At 46.4% G+C, this 15,750-nt stretch overlaps 1 protein-coding gene across 11 annotated transcripts in view; it reads left to right on the top strand.

Annotated features, from left to right (window-relative positions):
- LOC138262033 (phosphatidylinositol-binding clathrin assembly protein-like) overlaps positions 1-15,750 on the top strand; it is a 464,917-nt gene that overhangs the window by 379,144 nt on the left and 70,023 nt on the right. For 4 of the 11 annotated variants that reach the window (XM_069211744.1, XM_069211714.1, XM_069211706.1 and 1 more), the window contains one exon: positions 14,188-14,244. The exons of 4 other annotated variants lie outside the window; for them this stretch is intronic. In XM_069211744.1, coding sequence (XP_069067845.1) covers positions 14,188-14,244 — 57 coding nt within the window. Of the gene's footprint in view, positions 1-14,028; positions 14,086-14,187; positions 14,245-15,750 lie in introns of those variants that run through there. 3 more of the 11 variants (XM_069211781.1, XM_069211791.1, XM_069211736.1) reach the window with 1 other exon arrangement.

Below are 15,750 nucleotides of genomic sequence, written 5' to 3'. Positions count from 1 at the left end.
AGTGGAATGCAACTATTGGCAGAGGCCTCATTCTCTTGTTGGCTCGGACTCTGACCCTAAACAAAAAACACATTGGGTCCCCCAGGGCACTGTGTTATGTTCATGTGCTTCAGGTCATTGAATGTTGGGCTTGAGTATTCCGTCGCTGTCGTCAAGCCCGAGCGTTCCAACGATGTCAGTTGGAAACGCGCCTGACGGACAACACAGCTGTGGTTTTCTTGTGTGGACTTAAGGAAATAATAGGCCATCGTATCAAGTCAACACGTACATGCGACTTCTTTTCAAAGATCACAATATCTTTTCTGGCAGCGAGCGGAGAGCGGAAACCACTGCCAACGACCCATGCAGTGTACAGTTCATTTGACAGGCGTTAAGGTGAGAGCGTACCTTAGTCGCTGGTTCCCGTCAGCTTTGAGCACGTCGATTGTGGCAGGCAGGCGGGTGCGACCGGTGGCTTTTGCCACCTTGCTTCATGAGCCACTCTGGATACATGAGTTCCCAATTGCGCTAGGCACGCAAGCGATGCAATTCCAACAGGAGGAGTCTACAGGGCAGCAACAACTGTGGCTGAAACAGTGTGAGGTGTCTATCATGCCCCATCTTGGATGTGATTTCACTTGCACAGCAGCCATCTTGAATACTGCTGGAACAATTTAAAAAAACTAGAATTCTTTCATCTATAATCTTGTCAACGGACACAAAGTACACGGAGGCACAGTTTTGGAGGGAATTTCACAAATTATTCAGTTTGAACACATTCAGGTCAACATGTGTCCCAGACAGTTTGATTTAAACAAAAGCACAGTGTGAACTATATTAATCGCATAATATTTGAATTCTATTTGTTTATTCCCTTGGTGAACCATGCAGTCAGTAATCTCACCACCACCATTCTTAGAGTTTCCTGGTATGCCTGCTACCTTATCTAGGGGCTGTAGGGTTATAGGAGCATCTTAATTCAGAGTGGAGGGGGGAAAAATATTTGTTGCTACATTCATTGGGATATGAAGGCAGAGAGATTTTTAAATACCTACCGGAGTTGGCACAAAATGAAGAAGAATTAGATGACTATCAAGTAGCCAGCAAGAAATTAGCTACGAGGTTTGACATACTACCAAGTCTGGTAGTTTTGAGGCACAAATTCTTTAAACGTTCTAAATTGCATAATGAAGGTATTGATACATATATCAGTGCTCTTAGACAGTTATCTTCGCAATGTGATTTTAGGGATTTCCAGGACCAATTGATAAGGGACCAGTTTATTGGCCATTGTACAGACATATTCAACAAAAACTTCTGAGCATGGGAAATCCAAAATTAGAGGATGTCATTAAAGTTGCTAAAAGTATTGAACTGGCACAGATATCACTAAAAGAACTCTCTGCTGGTCCCGGCATGAAAAACAATGACATGTTCATATTAATGTAGTTAAGTCAGTCGTAAAAACAGCAGGGTCTAATAGAAATGAGAAGAAGAAATCGGAGAATAATTTCTTTAAATCCTCTGTCCAAGATGGCGGCTTGAACGGACGTGTGTCCTGGGGCTCCGCTGCGCGGGCCTCACCGGTGCCACTACGGACCCGGATCCCGCTGGCTGAGGCGTCCCCCAAGTCTTTGGGGGGGGGCCAAAAGAACCGGGGGCCACTCAGAGCGGCCGGACGGGGACTGATCGGGCCGACGGAGGCTGCCGGACAGAGCGTCGGAGGGCCTGACGTACGATCGCCCTTCGTGAGTGCGGCGGCCTGGGCCCATGGCCGGGGGAGTAGCCTGGGGAGCGGAGATAGGGCTCCTGGCCGTGCACCGCCGAGGAGAGGAGCAGCGGCTCTGGTTGGTGTGGCGGACGCTGTCGGGCCGCGGAGACAGAAGGGTGAGGCTGCGGCAAAGGTCGGTGCCTTCCGGGCCGGAGGGGGCCCTGGCTCCCTTCGGGGAGGCCTGACTGAGGCGGTGCAGGCTGGAAAGGGGAGAGAAAGAGACCCCCTGACATCCCCCCCCCCCCCTCTCCTGGACACGGCAGAACAGAAGGCCTGAGGTGAGCAGGGAGAGCACAGGTGCTGGGCTCGGCGGGACATTTCGGCCCGCGGCGTGAAAGTATAGAAGGCGGCTGTGGAGGGCCATTAAGCACTGGCTTGGGGCCCCAGAGGGCCCTGCAGTGGAGCAGTAGCAGGACGGGCTTTCCCTAAGTGCGGGCAGGTCTGAGGGCCCTGAGCAGGAGCTAGGGGCCCCAGTGGAGGGCGGAGGCCTGGCGGCGTGAGACAGACTGCTGTGAGGCGCCGAGGTGGGAGACAGGAGTTCCTGCTTTGGTGGCGGCTGATACTAGGGGCACAGATGGCGTCCTCCAAGCCGAAAAGGGGCCAATCAGTGAGGGAGATGCTGGTGAAATCTCACCCTTCACAGGCAAAGAGGCCTGACAATCGGGGTGAAGAGGAAGAGGACGGCGGGGCGCCAGTGACGAAGGGCTTTCTTACCTCCTTATTTGACTACTTGAGGATGGACCTGCAAGAGCTGCGGAAGGACCTTTCCAAGGAGCTGCAGGACCTACGTGCCGATGTTACCTCGCTGTGGGGAAAGTGTGTCGAGTATGGAGGATAATGAGATCTCCTGGGGAGAAGAGATTGAACAGTTGCAGCAGGAGGTTCTACGTCTCCCGGAGCAGCAGGAGCAACTGCGGATCGCATCAGAGGACCTTGAAAATCGCTCTTGGAGGCATAATATCCGTATTAGAGGTGCTCCGGCCGGGGCAGAAGGCGAAGATATCAGAGAGTTCGTTACGGTCTTGTTCTGTTCCATCCTGGGCCCGGGCAGCACGCATGAAATAGCACGGGATCGGGTCCACAGAACTGGTCGGCCGGGCGGGTCCAGCGCACGCCCCCCGGACATCCTGGGTTGTGTCCATAATTTTGTGACCAAAGAAAATATCTTGCAAAGACACGCAGTCTTCCAGTTCAGAGGGCATACACTACAGTTGTTCCAGGACCTTGTGCTGCAGACACTGATGAGGCGTAGTGAACTAAAGCCTATTACGGAGCATCTCCGTTCTAATTCTACGCCTTGTACCTGGGGTCACCCATTCCGTCTCATGTTCCGATGGGGGGGACCAGATGAGGCATGTGAAGTCACTGCTGGAGGCACGTCGGATCCTGAATCTGGAGGAGGAGGAGACGGGTTCCCAGCCTCCGGTGGAGGGCCTTGCTGAGAAACGGCCACGATGGCGCAAGAGAGATAAGAAGCGGAGGCAGCCACGACCGTCGTCGTCCGAACGTGCGCTGGAGAGACAGTCTGTGTTGAGCAGTCTGGCGGTGGGGACCAGTTGCTAGATGTGAAGGATCCCTGAAAAGTTGCGGGGTGCGGGCCCGTTTGCAAAGCAAGCAGTGAAGATGCCGGGGGGAGCCCGGGTGGCGGGGTCTAGGGACATCGCGAGACAGCCTTGGGAGGCGTTGTCGACCCCTGTCTAGAACTTACCTCTCGTTGGATTCCCGATGGAGGACTTGTCTGTTTGATGTGCACCTGTTGTGCCTTTTGGTTTTGTTCTTTTGTGCTACCCCGGGTGGCCTTACTTGTTGTTGTCTCTGCGCTTCTTCCCTGGAGAGCGTGCTTTTTCTGGGGGCGTCCCCAGCTGCTGCCCCGCTGGGAGGGATGCCGACCAGGGCTCTACTTACATAACTACCCATGTCATTAAAATGTTTAAGTCTTAACGTCAGAGGCCTTAATAGCCCAACGAAGAGGTTGGTGATCCTCTCTGCTTTAGAGAGATCTCAGAGCCACATTTGTCTGCTGCAGGAAACGCACTTGGTGGCCTCAGACACATATCGTATGCGTTCCAGATGGTTTCCCAGGCAGTTTTGGTCCTCTGCCCCAACGAAGCATGCGGAGGTGGCGATCTTGTTATCGAGAGCTTTCTCTGGGGAGGTGGTCGCCAAGATCCACGAAGTTAAGGGGAGGTTTCTAGCCCTTAAACTGCGCGCAGAATCATTCCACTTTACAGTTGCTACGTTATATGCTCCCAATGTGCAGCAAGAAACATTCATGAGGCAGGCTATAACCCCGATGCTTGCTACTCCGGACAGGGCTATCCTTGTGGGCGGGGACTTCAGTTTGGTCATGGATAATGAGCTAGACCAATTGGGACACCGCTATGGGCAGGCTGGGGCACTGACACCGGCGGGGCGACAGTGGTTGACTGACTGTGACTTTGATGACGTTTGGCGGAGGACACATCCGACCCTTTGTGACTACACATTTTATTCAGCTGTGGCCAAGACCTATACGCGCATAGACCTCGTTCTGACTTCCTCGGAGTTTGGTTCCCGAGTTAGGGAGACTATGATTGAGCCTAGACCTATGACAGATCATGCCCCCATAACCTTGGTGGCCTGTCTTGAAGCGGAGCAGGCCCGGGCCCGGGTTGGCGCTTCCAGGACACATTGCTGCAGTCCTGGTCGGTGGAAGATGCGTTGCGGCAGGTGATTCTGGAATACCTCAGACACAATGATAATGGGGAGACTAGCCTAGCGACCCTTTGGGAGGCGCTCAAAGCAGTTGTGTGTGGGGAGGTGATCTAACTCTCGGCCAAAGAAAATAAAACTAGACGAGAGCTGAGGGCGGCGTTAGAGCAGAAAGTGTCAGCATTAGAATGCTCCCACAAACGCACGGGTGCCCCTAGAATATGGGGGGAGCTGGAGAAGGTGCGTCACCAGTTGAAGAGACTGGATTGGGACCAAGCGGAGTATGCAGTAACCCAGCTCAAACACAAATTCTACGTGGGGGGTAATCGATGTGGGAAACTTTTGGCTCACAAGCTGAGGGCACAACACTCTCTGCTAGCGCTGTCAAAAGGGTGCGCTCCCCGTATCTGGGTGAAGCGCGGACTGATCAGCAAATCGTTGTGGTTTTCGTGGATTTTTATAGAGAGCTATATGCTGCAGAATTTGTAGCTAGCGCAGACCCTTCCTCGTATCTCGAGGACTGACGGGTTGTGCCGCTACGCAAACAAGATGCAGAGAGTCTTGACCAACCCATTCGGGTAGAAGAGGTGATATCAGCGATCTCCCATCTCAAGGTCGGGAAGTCCCCTGGCCCAGACGGGTTTACGGTGCTCTTTTATAAGACCTACTGTCCAGAATTGGCCCCAGTCCTTGTGCGGCTCTTTAACTCCTTCCTCACGACGAAGGCCCTCGCTTCCAGCATGCTCGAGGCCACTATCACGGTCATCCATAAACCTGGGAAGAATCCGGAGGATTGCGGCTCATACAGACCCATCTCACTCCTGAATATAGATGCCAAGTTATTCACCGGCGTCTTAACCCTTTTATGCCTGGACTTATTGACCCGGACCAGGCAGGCTTTATACCCCATAGGCAGTGCGGGGACAACACGAAAAGGCTCTTACACATAATAGATAAAACGAGCAGGTCCCGTAGGGAGGCGCTTCTTCTCTCCATAGATGTGGAGAAGGCGTTTGACAGGGTGCACTGACCCTATCTCTTCCGGGTGGTGGAGCACTTTGGGGTGGAACCGGCGCTCCTGACCTGGATTAAATTTATTTATCAGGAGCCTAAAGCAGTGGTCCGTGTCAATGGGACTCTGTCGTCGCCTTTCCCGATACGACGGGGAACGCAGCAGGGGTGTCCACTTCCCCGCTTTTGTTCGTTCTGTACATGGAGCCTCTGGCGCAGCGCCTCTGGGATGACCCCCATGTCACCGGGGTTAAATTTGGGGGGGATCATCATCTCATTAGTCTATATGCGGATGATGTGATACTCACTTTGGCGGAATCTATGGTTTCGTTACCGGCGCTTATGGACGCCCTGAATGTCTTTGGCAGGGTCTCAGGGTTTAAGGTGAACACACAGAACTCACAGATTCTAAATTTGTCAGTCCTTCCGGAGCACGAGGAGGCCCTTCGGTCCAGATATCCCTTCATATGGGCGGCAACACATATCCCGTACTTAGGTATAGAGTTGGCCATGTCAGCGGCTAAGACGGTTAGCGTGAGTTACGCCTCCCTCGCTGGGGAGATTTTTAAGGACCTAGGGAATTGGGGTAAACAAAAGCTATCCTGGTTTGGTAGGGTTTCTGCGGTTAAGATGACGGTGTTGCTGCGCATTCTTTGTGTTCCAGACGCTTCCTCTGACGCCACCGCCGCATACTATTGCAATGCTTCAAACTGCGATTCTGAAGTTCATATGGCATGGGAGGCCAGCGTGGATCCCGCACCGCACAATATGTCATCCTAAGGACGAAGGGGGATTGGCGGTCCCGTGTCTGCTGAAGTACTACCAGGCAGCTCAGTTGCGCTTTCTACTGGAGTGGAACCGTCCGCTTACAGAAAAGCATTGGTGCTTTATGGACCAGGCGGTGGCTGGGTCTCACATATGGAAGGAGCCCTGGCTCCGACGTAGGCACAGAGCGCATGGGCTATATTCCCCCGTGATTACAGGTGCAAGCCTCCGAGTTTGGGGTGCAGTGGCGGTCAGGCAGGGGCTGACGACCTTCCCCTCTCCCTTGTCGCCGATTTGTGAGAACCCGGATTTCGCTTCAGGCCTGCAGCCAAAGGGCTTCCGTCGTTGGTATGAAGGGGGTTGCAGAAGAGTGGGGAGCTTATTTGATGTGGAGAGAATAATCCCTTTCGATCGGATGAGGGAGGATTATGGGCTCACGGAGACGGACAGGTTGACATATTATTAGGTCCGACATTGGGCCCTTCAGCCGGCGGTCAGGCACTTGGTGGATAGAGTGCTAACTCCTTTTGAGAGATGGCTTCAGGTGAAGAAAGATGATAAACGAGTGATATCGGAACTGTATAGACTCTTGCAGGGAGTTGCACTTCTGCCGAAAACTTCGGGTCAGAAGAGATGTGGGGAGGAGCTGGGACGAGGGCTGTCAGAGGAGGAATGGGAGAGTATCCACTATAGAGCACACCATACAGGGCACAACACGTCGGAGGCAGAGACAGCCTATAAGCTGGCAACACATTGGTACTATACTAAGGTGCATGCATGGGACCCTTCTAGATTGCGGCTCTGCTGGAGGGGATGCTGCAACAAGGGCACACTTATACATCTGATGTGGCACTGTCCCAAGTTAAATAGATTTTGGAAGGGCATACTTGATGATATGGACAACGTTTTTCATACAGAGATACCTAGGTTTCCGGCATATGTTATATTGGGTTTGCCCAACCCCTGCACCTAACCTCTGCGCTCGTTGAGAGGCCGACAGATGGCCCTTGCCCATAATGCAGCTCATCAGGCGATCTTGGCTCTGTGGGGTTCGGACAGGGTCCCTACTTACACCTCCTGGCTCCATAGGCTGTGGTTCATCCTTGCGATGGAGAAATTAACATAGTTTTCGCAGCAGAGGAGGCCTCCGAGCTTTGGCGACCCTTCATTCAGATTCTTTCCATGGAATTTAACAAATTGACTTGCCCTGCCTATCTAAAGTTACTTGGGCTGCTGGAGGTGTCTGGGGGAGGGGGGTCGACAGGCGGCTCCGGAGGGTGACGGGGTTGGGGGCCTCCTCGGAGAGCGCTGGGAGGAGGGCATCGGGAGGGAGAGGTATTGCTGAGGGTTGTATGGGGGAGCACTGTTCTGTTGTTGTTTTTTTTGTTTGTTTCTGTGCGTTCCAGCTTAGCACAGACTGGTTTTATGGACATGGGCGGTGTGGGCGTCAGCATCAATGGATGGGGTTGCGGGGAATGCAACTCCTGCGTGCCTTGTCATTCGGCTCATACCTCGTTCATCTTTTACTATCCTTGACAGCGGTACTGGTCTGTATTCATTGCTCCTGTCCGTTATGGTTGTAGCAAAGTGTTTTGTGTCTGGTTACTATGCCTTTTTATATACTAATAAACTGATTTGATCCATAAATCCTCTAACATATGGTTTAGGTGTGGCAATGCACCACACAACAGAGAAGGCAGAAGCTGTCCATCAAAGAATGTTTTGTGCAGAAAGTGTGGAAAACTAGGTCACTTTGCTAAAGTATGTCAATCTACATCTAATAGGTAACTAAAAGTTAGTAGTGTAGTGGATGAAGATGATTCAAACAGAGAAGAACTTTTGGCCAAGGCATTTCAGGACATGATTGTTGTAGTCACTGATAATGACGTGGTTGTTGGAGACTATACGCAATGTGTCGATCCCTTTGTGGACTTTTAGGTGGGAGATAAAAGTTTACACTTATTGGTTGACTCAGGGTCATGCATTACGATGATTACATTGGAATTATTTCACAACACTTGGGGTGATAGGAAATTGCATCCACCGGATAGGGCACCTGTCACATACAAAGGAAGGAAGATAGATTTAGAAGGTTTCATGGAAGAGAGTCTAGAGTTCAAAGGGCGTAAAATCTATGGCAAAATATATGTAGCATATAAAGGCTGGAATATTTTGGGGTGGTTCCAACAAGGATTGTTTGGTATGATACTTAAACCTGGAGCTAGGGAACAAGTCTTAGTAGTCAACGATTCTCAAAATTTGCTTCGGTTTGAGGAGGAATTTCCCCGTGTTTTTGCTCAAGGACTAGGGAAAATTGTAGGTTTTAAACATAGGATAAAAACAAAGGAAAATGCTATTCCTATGAAACATAAAATCAGGTCTGTCCCGTTTAGTTTGAGGAATGATCTCAAGGCTGAGCTAAACAAGCTTTAAGTCAATGGCGTAATAGAACCTATTGAGTCTAGTTTGTGTTTTTCATCATTAGTTGTTGCCAGGAAACGAAATGGGGACATACGTTTGTGTGTGGATTTGAGGAGCCTCAACAAAGAAATTTGGGTTGATTCATATCCCCTACCCAAAATTAGTGATCTTCTTGAAGAACATAGAGGTTCTGAGTGGTTTTCTAAAATTGACCTACCCTCAGCTTATCACCAGGTGGTGTTGGATGAAGAATCACACTACTATACAGCTTTCAATTCCCCGTTTGATATGTTCCAGTTTTGCAAGATGCCTTTTGGTTTGGCATCCGCGGCGTCAGTATTTCAATGCATAATGGACAAGCTAAGCTTTTAGGAATTGTCAAAGGGGTTCTAACTTTCCAAGATGATGTGTTGATTTATGCTAAATGTTTAGAAGACCATGACAACATCATTAGAACAGAGTTCAAGATATTTCAGACAAATGTATTGTCGTAAAAAAAGAAAAGTGTGAATTTTGGAAAAAAGAAATTGAGTTTTTGGGGCACTGTTTGTCAAGTGAGGGGATAGCACTGAGGCCAGGTTTAGTTAAGGCGGTTCCAGAATCTCACCAGAAGAAGGACGAGTTATGTTGATTCATTGGCATGTGTGAATAAAACGCTAGGTTTATTCCAGATTATGCCAGTAAAATGAAAGTTTTGACTAATATGCTTAAAAACAAGGTTCTATTTGTTTTGGATAGCGAGTGTCAAAATACATTTAATAAGGTCAAACAAAGAATTGGTTAATGCTAGAAAAATGAGTCTGTATGATCCTAGACAATTGTGCATCATCACGGTGGATGCTAGTAAGTATGGTCTGGGTGCAATTTTGTCCCGTGGGTTCTGGTGAGGATGAAAAAGTCATAAGTTATGCCTCAAGAGTTTTGCATGAACTGGAGCTCAACCACTCTGTACTTGAGAAAGAATGACTTGCTTGTTACTGGGCGAGTGACAAATTCAGGAGTTACGTGTGGGGCAGGAGTTATGTAATTCAAATTGACCATAAGCCTTTGGTGTACGTTTTGAATGGGGACAAAATCAACTACACCACCCCACGCATTGCACGTCTCACCACAATATAATTGCAGTAAAATTTCCATGTTAAATACATTCCTGGAAAAGAAAATTTTACAGCAGACTTTTTGTCTCGGTTACCTATTAGTGAACAGGTTACTACTGATTTGGAGGACGACAAGGAGGATTGCTTTATAGTATCAGTAGATGTTGATGAATCCAAAGTTTGCACGGAAATAGGGTAGAAAACAGCTGAAAGTAACGATGTTATGTTGGGCAGTGTTAAGCAGTATATTATCAATGGTTGGCCAAAGGAGAGGAACTTAAGTTCTGAGATTTAACCGTATTCCAAAGTATGTGAAGAATTGTTAATTGATGGTTTGGTTTTGAGGAATGACAAATGTGTTCCCCCAGATGCTATTCGTCCAATGTTGGTGGACCATGCACATGAGGGGCACTTAGGTTCAACTATGACAAAGAGACGTGTCACGGCTCATTATTGGGGGCCCTCTGTGGGCAGAGATGTGGAAATGATTGTGAGTAGGTGTGTGGTGTGTAACAGTGCAGAGAGAGCATTAAAGGTTGTGAAACCTCCCTTGCAACCTATACCAGTTCCTGACAAAGCTTGGGTCAAAGTGTGGGAATTGACATGGTGGGGGCTGTTTCACTTTCTCCCAGTTCAGTTGCGCTATGCATTTGTCCTGATGGATTACCATAGCAAATGGCTTGCGGTACGTTTTGTTTCTAAGCCTATGGCTGGTAGTGCCATACAATTTCTCAAGGACATTTTTTGGAGAGAAGGGTTTCTGGATTATATAGTCTCCGACAGTGGAGTTCAGTTTGTTAGCCACGAAATGGAAATGGTCCTGGTACAGTCAGGTGTAAAACATTTGAAAAGCTCACTCTACCATCCTCAAACGAATGGTTTGGTAGAAAGGATGAATAGAGTGGTGGTGGAATGTATTAAGTGGGCTAAGGTAAATAGGCATGATGTAGAAGAGGCAGTGAACTCTATGTTGTGGTTTCATCGCACTACCCCACATTCCCTTACAAACATTTCTCCTTTTGAACTCCTCAGGGGAAGGCATTCCACATCTAAGCTTTTTCCTGCCTGGTTAGCAAAGACTGTAGTGGGTAAGGTCACTGATGAAGTGGACCAGGAGAAAATGTTGGGTGAGGTAAAAAAAAAAAAAAAAAAAAGCACAAGAAAGAATTAAAATTAGATTTGATCGGAAAAATTCGACAAAAGCGCATTCATTTTCAACCTGGAGATGTGGTACGCATCAAATTTCAAAAAAAATTTAAGAAGGGGAATGCAAGTTATGGGGAACTCATTACTGTGAAGAAAGTGTGCGGTAATGCTGGTATGGTGGACGGAGGTCATTGGTGGAATGCTGGGAAAGTTGTGAAAGTTAACGGCTAAAGTGCCTATGAGATAAGAACAAGATAAAAGTCGCTGTCCAGTCAAGTGGTCAATGAAGACAACGTGTCTAACTTTAAATATTTGGAACCACATATGCTGCGGAGATCTGCTTGTGAAAGGCGGGTACCGTGGAAACTCAAGGAATGTTATAGATATTAGTTCACATGTTCTTTCATTATTGTGTTACACCTTTGGTGATATCAAGCTTTCATTGTAGTATTTATTTGTCTTCAAGTTAAGGGGTTTTGTTTTGGGTGGAACGTTTGTGTTTATAGTGGGAAAAGTTATTTATAAAAAATAAAAATAAAAGATATATGTTATGTTCATGTGTTTCGGATTATAGAATATTGGGCTTGAGTATTCCGTCGCTGTCGTCCGGCCTGAGCATTCCAACGATGTCAGTTGGAAACGCGTCTGACGGATGACACTTAGTTGGTTTTCTTGTGTGGACTTAAAGAAATAAAAGGCCGTCGTACCAAGTCAACACGTACATTCAAAGATCACGACACACTGCTAATTAGATGGTGGGTAATGAGTTACTTTCCATTCGCTATCATGAGGAGGCACTATACTTGGATTTACAAAATGTGAGTGGACTATCACCTCTCTTGAAACAGAGTGTGACTTGCCAACAGTAGAAGAAAGTGCCAGATTTGCAGCGGAGGTATGGAGAGCAGCTGTGGTGCCTGTTTTTTATTTGCCCTCTATTGAGAACAAAACAAACATTTTAATGGAAATTCTCTAACCAGATCAGATATCATCAAAGCCCTGGCTACCATCTAGTGATGATCTCACTGTTGACTTAATAGGTCTGCTTCTGATGATCTAGAGTTCCTACCTAAGCACCTTCCATCTGAGAGTCTCATTGTGCAGGCCTCAACTGGAAATAACAGTCCCAATGCCATCCCAGCAACTTGTCCAGAGAGGAAATTAAAAAGGACTAATGCATATGGTGAAAGAATGCTTTCTTCCGCAAGCCTAACCCTTAGGTCTATAAGTGTGGTTTGTTTACTTTGTTAGGTACACACATTTTCTGCTGGACATGGCAATTGAGGTCTTGGCAGAGGTCCTTAGAGCTTCTGTGGCTCTGGAAATAGATGATGAACAGCATGCAGTGAAGTGTTAGACTATTACCAGTTGTTTGGCAAGGCATTTGGCACCAGTGCTCAGTAGACATGTGGATGAGGTCAACCAGATTTTCTGGCCATTCTGGCTAATGGTTATGCCCTTCAATGGGTCAAGACTGTTTGTCAGAAATGCAGACTCCTCGGCACTAGAGAGATTGAAAGAGAGCTGGGCCACAGCATGTTGTTTGGGCTTTCTGATGCCAGCCCAACAATTTCCCCAACATTTCATAAAGTTCTGAGACTATTTCAGGGGACATGCCTATAGACCACTACAGCCTTCCCAACCAGTGATACAGCAGACAGCCCAGTCATTTTGGGTCCGGGGATGCACCACTGGTTGACGCCACACGGGGCAGGAATGTCAACAGTCCTCCAGTTCCCCTTACCCGGTTCAGCTGCCAGACTACTGTGTCATGAGCAGCCTGTGACAGAAGTCAACATTTCCTTCTTATCTGAAGATTTTTACGTTAGACAAATGGGTTTTTACAGATCATTCATAGTGGCTACATCCTGCCCATCATTTCCTCCTTGCCTTTGGCCTTGTTCCCCTGTATGGTAACAGAACTCCTAAGTGACTTGCAATATCCTTATAATTTACAGCAGGAAATACTTTATCCCATATAAAATACCTGGGATCCTGCAGTCCCTGTATAAAGATCCGTCTCTAATTTCTTAAAAATAGGTGACTTGTGGAGCACCTTGTCTGTCTCCTATTATATAGAAATGACAGCAGAACTCATCTGTAATAACTTTCTACAGATGAGTTCTGACGTCTCAGTGCATGCTGCGAGAGCCAGCAGCTGAGAGGAATGGCAGGTCAGCTCACATAGCATAATTAAGGCAGCTGTTTAAAGAACGAAATTGGGGCGCTTTTCTGCTGTGTTTTTCTAGCTGTCCATTGACAAGAAGGAAGGAGATATTTATTGCAGCATATTTGTTTGCAATACTTAGGTAACTATAGGGCAGTTAGACTCTTTCAGCATGTTTCTTCACATTCTGAGCTTACTGTGTCCTTTTGTTTTTTTTTAAACTGACTTGTATGAAACTGATTCTAACATCTTTTTGCAACAAATACTTAAGTTTTTTTAATGTGTTTCATTTTGTACTAGAGATGCTATTTTTATTCTTCAGGTTTACAAACATGCTCTTTCATATGGAACAGCTACACCCCAAGGATTTAAGAGGTTTGTGGGAAAGATGATGGTGTACCAATGTAGAATAAGGAATAAACTCTTGTTGTACATGAAAAGGATATTACAAGTCCCCTCCGCCTTCTATAACCTAATACAGGAGCTCTGCCTTCGACCTTGTTCCTCTATACAGTCATGGAACTCTTCAGTAACTTGCAATATCTTTATAATGTACATAATGTACGGCAGGGGTACCTTATCCCCTATATACTGTACAACGTAATGAAAGTGTTTCATACAGTATAACACTTAGTTATCAGTGCTTGAAATCCAGTGTTCTTCCCAAATCCCTGAAAGAAATCACAAGATGCAGGCACATTGCTTGCAAGTTGTCCGAAGTAGTGGGATGTTTGTACTCTATTGTTCTTTATCAAAATTGGGTAAAAGTTGAGGTGAACCATTAATCACATTTGGCAAATTGTTTGAGAGACAAAAAGTCCTGTAAATCACTTACTCGCTGGAGAATATACACGCTGTGCAAACTTTCAAATCAGTGATGTCAGTAATCAGTTGCTCATTAAGATGTACCTTTTCAGACAATTGCTTAGGTCATACTGAAATATCTTTTTTTGTTCTTGCTCTTATCTTTGCAATTCCAGAATGGAGTACATTATCCTGGCTATGTAAGTGCATCATATTGAGCTGTTATCCACTGTATCATTGATAAAAACCTCTGGCCAAGTATGTTTTCCATGTCATTTTGTAAAACCCCTTAGTTTATACTCTCCTTGCATCATTCTCTTTCCCTTTATGTAAAGGTACCTACACCAATGACCTACCCGGTGACTACACCTCAAGTGCCTGTGTATGGAATGGTAATGTTTTTCCTTCAAGTGCAGTTGTGTTTTTTCCATTGCTATCTTAGAATTACATGTGTTGGGTCTTAAATTAATGTAATTGCTGTTGTATGTTTATGTACTTGTTTGCATTCAAGATTTCTGCTTCCCCGTTTGCATACCTTATGTTCTTAATAAAAACAAATCAGTAGTGCTTTGCTCATATGTTTTCCTATTCCTGCACATTCATAATCCCTGAAATAGTTTAACCGCAGACTGGTCCCCTGGAAGTTTTTTCTACAGTCACTCAGATAGCTCCACTTATGCTCCAGCAGTCTCACTGACTCTGGCTATGACTGTGGCAGAATGTAATGGCACCAAGTTAATACATGGTACCATCCAACCCAGTTATCCTTTTTTCCTGTTTTTCCACAGATGTCAGAAGTTTGGAATGCTCTCAGAGCCATGTCCAGTGGTTACAAAAGTTATGCTTTCTTAGCTTCCTATACAATACCTATCAATTGAACACTATTGTGCCACAACACTCTTTTTATCTTTAGATAAGAACCACATTTGTCAAAAAAGAAATAACAAAGAAAAATAAGATGTGGTCAGCATCTTTTATAATCTACTGCCTGCATTTTAACCAGTGAGTGGCACCTTAAGGACAGTACCGGAACCTGTACCAAAGCTGCATATGCTGAGGCCTTCCTAACTCTCTTCAGTCTCTTGTGCCATGACTGGAATTCAACATTTCTCCCATACTGTCATCTGGATTCATACAGTCTGTGGTAATTCCCAAGGTTGACCACTACACTATAATAGTATAGAAACTTCTCTGTGCAAACCACAATTTTTCCCATCTACCTTCTTCCATATATTTTGACATTTGTTTTTCTGTAGTTCAGGGTGCTATAGCTGTGCATCCTCATTTTATGAAATTTGTCATAAGTAAACCATACAAATCAAATCAAAAATATTGTACTAGTTGTCCAAACAAAATACGGGCTTCAGCCAAGGCTATAAGCAAAAGAGGGGAGGAATAAAGACAGGAAATACCTGGGCACCCACTGAAGATATTAATCATGAGGTTTGAGTTTCTCCAGCAAAAGCCTTGTCTTTCATGCAATTCTGAAATGTTTTAATGTTATCAAATATGTATTATTACTTTGATTGCAGACTCCTCCAGGGCCCTTAGTCTGTAGGATAAGCCAAGATAATTATGGTTCTAACATACCTTAATGGCTGTCCCATCTCAGGAGCAAATCAGTTACTCTGCAGTATGACTGCAGGTGGGGAACATTCAGGACCACTAACTTGAGGCAACCAAACCTCCTTCTCATCCAGGTGACCCTCACTTGTCTATAATTACTCCACCCATTGATCTCGAACAGTTCCACACTGTATCCCTGTGTTCTTCTCTTACCCTTCATGGAACATCAGGCTATGTCCATCACCTGATTTCACATTCAAAAGGAAGCTCATTACTCTTTTTATGCACTTGTTGCCACCCTCTGAAGTCATTAGAAACAACATGAATTTAGT

Source organism: Pleurodeles waltl, chromosome 2_1, assembly GCF_031143425.1.
Source record: "Pleurodeles waltl isolate 20211129_DDA chromosome 2_1, aPleWal1.hap1.20221129, whole genome shotgun sequence".
Taxonomy (NCBI): Eukaryota; Metazoa; Chordata; class Amphibia; order Caudata; family Salamandridae; genus Pleurodeles; species Pleurodeles waltl.
Note: the sequence above shows the minus strand (reverse complement) of the source record. Positions and strands in the feature narration are given on the sequence as shown.